Source organism: Anastrepha obliqua, chromosome 1 (genome assembly GCF_027943255.1).
Source record: "Anastrepha obliqua isolate idAnaObli1 chromosome 1, idAnaObli1_1.0, whole genome shotgun sequence".
Lineage (NCBI taxonomy): Eukaryota > Metazoa > Arthropoda > Insecta > Diptera > Tephritidae > Anastrepha > Anastrepha obliqua.
In genome coordinates, this window is record NC_072892.1 from 116863864 (window position 1) to 116866590 (window position 2727).

Here is a 2727-nt window from a genome sequence, read left to right on the forward strand (position 1 = left end):
AAAGAGAAAATAGAACTGATTAACGAATATCGCAAGAACCCATCCGTTCATTTTTTATCTGAAAAATATGGTGTTGGCAAACAAACTGTACGAGACTTAATAAAAAACAAAGAAAAAATTTTGAAATATGAATCGGAAAGTGATTCAATTCACGGTTTAAAAAATAGACATACTCTGAAAAAATCCGAAAATCCAAAGGTTGATTTTGCAACATGTGAATGGTTTCGACAAGAAAGATTTAAGGGATGTCCCATTACAGGTAATATTACTCAAATCCAGACATCCACATAAACTGAAAATTTCCTGCAATTTCTAGGCGAAATGATTACTGAGAAGGCAAAATATTTTCATGGTAAATTAAACATAAATTCCGAGTGTAAGTATTCATCTGGTTGGCTGGAAAAATTCAAAAATCGGCATGGAATTCGTAGACTGAAATCCACAGGAGAAAAGGAGTGTGCTGATTATGTGTCTGCAACGATGTTTGTGGAAGACTTAAACGAATACATTAAAAATGAACAACTTACAACTGAACAAATTTATAATGCAGACGAAACCGGTCTATTTTGGAAGTGTTTGCCCCAAAATTCGTTGGCGAGTGGTGATGGATATTCTATTGAGGGGTACAAAGAGTCCAAGGAAAGAATCACAGCTTTACTTTGTGCAAATGCAGCTGGGACTCACAAGTGTAAATTGATGATAATAGGAAAAAGTGCTAATCCAAGATGTTTAAAAAATGTTAAATACATTCCTGTAGTTTATAAGTCTAATAAGAGAGCTTGGGTAACACAAGAGCTATTTCTGGAGTGGTTTAACAACAATTTTGTACCAGAGGTAAGAGAACATTTACAACGCATTGGTCTCGAAAAGAATTGCAAAGTTCTTTTGCTATTAGATAACTGTCCAGCACACCCGGATGTAAATGCAATGATATCTGATAATGTTACAGTAAAATATCTACCACCGAATTGTACATCTTTGATTCAGCCTATGGATCAAGGAGCCATTCGGAGTTTCAAATGCCAGTACCGTAAATTTATCGTGCAAAAACTTGTGGATTCTAATAGTCAACACGAATTTGTTAAATCTTTGAACATTAAGTCAGCTTTATGGACAGCAGCGACTTCGTGGGATTCTGTAACCCCACGTGTTTTAAATAAAGTTTGGAATAACTTACTATCTCAAGATGATGAAAATGATTCAACTTTTAGTATTGAGATACAATCAGATGTATTAATACCACCTGGTTTTACAGCTGATGCTATCTCAAAGTGGATGGAGTGCGATATTGATGTCGCACCGTTTGCTATTGTATCTGATGATGAAATCGTTAACATGGTCAATCAAACAGAAGAATATGAGCTTGAGTCAAATTCAGAGGAATCAGATGGAGGTAATACGGTAGAAACCCCCACATTAGCTCAAGCAATAGAGGCTAGTAGTGTTTTGTTAAAGTTCTTAGAAAACTATACTGGTACAGGTATTTCAGAACCAGACAAAATACAAGTGTATCGCATACAAAGTCATTTACTTAAGGAACAAATGAATTCTAAAAGACAAACTACTTTAAACGAATATTTTAAATTAATATAAATATGCATTTATGTACCTATATGTATGTATATGAAAGTATATTATAAAAACAGTAATAAGATATGTATCTGTATTCATAAGTATGTTAATAGATGCAAATTTACATGTTCTTTTTAAAAATAAATAAAAATAATAAAATTTTTGAATATTTCAAAAAACCTCTTTCAACCGTGTTTTCGATTATCCGTGCTGAGCCCGGTCCCGAGCAACCCGGTTAATCGAGGTACAACTGTAATTAAAAATAATTTGTGATTTCTGCGTAAAATAAAAATATTTTTTTGTATGTCCCGGCGTTTTTCTTTACTTTATTATCGTACCAGCACGTCCAGTGCAGAAATTGTACAGTTCCGTCGAATAATTTGCTTTAGAAGTTTCATATACCCCCTGACGCACATATGGCTCAGGAACGTATCAGTGCTTATCAGGCGCACGTTTCCTGAATCATATGTGGCTCAGCGGACAGGGCACGTGTTAAAAGTGTTTTCTTACGTCCAGAGTTACCACAGCGCAGTATTCCTTTTCCCACCGCCCCATCTCTTGCCTTGAATGGTTCCTGTTGCTAAATCTACCACGCATTCGATAGCATCCACTGTTTAGCGGAATTTCCTGTGTGTCTAGTACGCATATCCGTCGGTAAGACACGGGTTTGCCAGGCTTTTTGTTGCCCTTCGGTAAAAGCACAAGTATTTGTGTCTTCTACCTTTTTAAGAATGTACTATTTGGTATACCAACTGGACTTGAAGCTTTCCTTAACTTAATTTTATTACACGCCGCTTGGAGTTCTTGTTCGGTGACACGAGAGACGACACCTGCTTTGTATTGTATGCAGAATGGCAAAATGTTTTCAGATCTTTAAAGGAAGAGAGTCGTAACAATTTTTAGCAACCTTACTGGGAAAGTAATTTGTGGTGTTTTTGTGCTTTTCGCTTTGGATAAAAGCTCCCGATTAGCGTTGTCCTAGGTCAGCTTGATATCAGCTTTCTAACAAAGTTCTTGAAACATTCTTGATTGCTGGTTTAAAGGTTGCTTTTAACGACTGCCATGCTGATCTGAAATTATTTCCGCAAATTTTCAGCAAGATCAGGTCTCTCTCTATTGCGCTATATCTTACGTCTAGTTTAAATCTCAGTGACT

The 2727-nt window shown here is 35.9% G+C and overlaps 1 protein-coding gene across 1 annotated transcript; it reads left to right on the forward strand.

Annotated features, from left to right (window-relative positions):
* The first annotated feature begins 321 nt into the window (after positions 1-321).
* Positions 322-1593, forward strand: LOC129236861 (jerky protein homolog-like). Its single transcript, XM_054871135.1, has one exon. It carries the CDS (start codon positions 322-324, stop codon positions 1591-1593), a length of 1272 nt encoding a protein of 423 aa, XP_054727110.1.
* The last annotated feature ends 1134 nt before the right edge of the window (positions 1594-2727 follow it).

Excerpts from the sequence above, each read along its gene's own strand:
- LOC129236861 (XM_054871135.1), top strand. The coding sequence starts at position 322 with ATGATTACTGAGAAGGCAAAATATTTTCATGGTAAATTAAACATAAAT.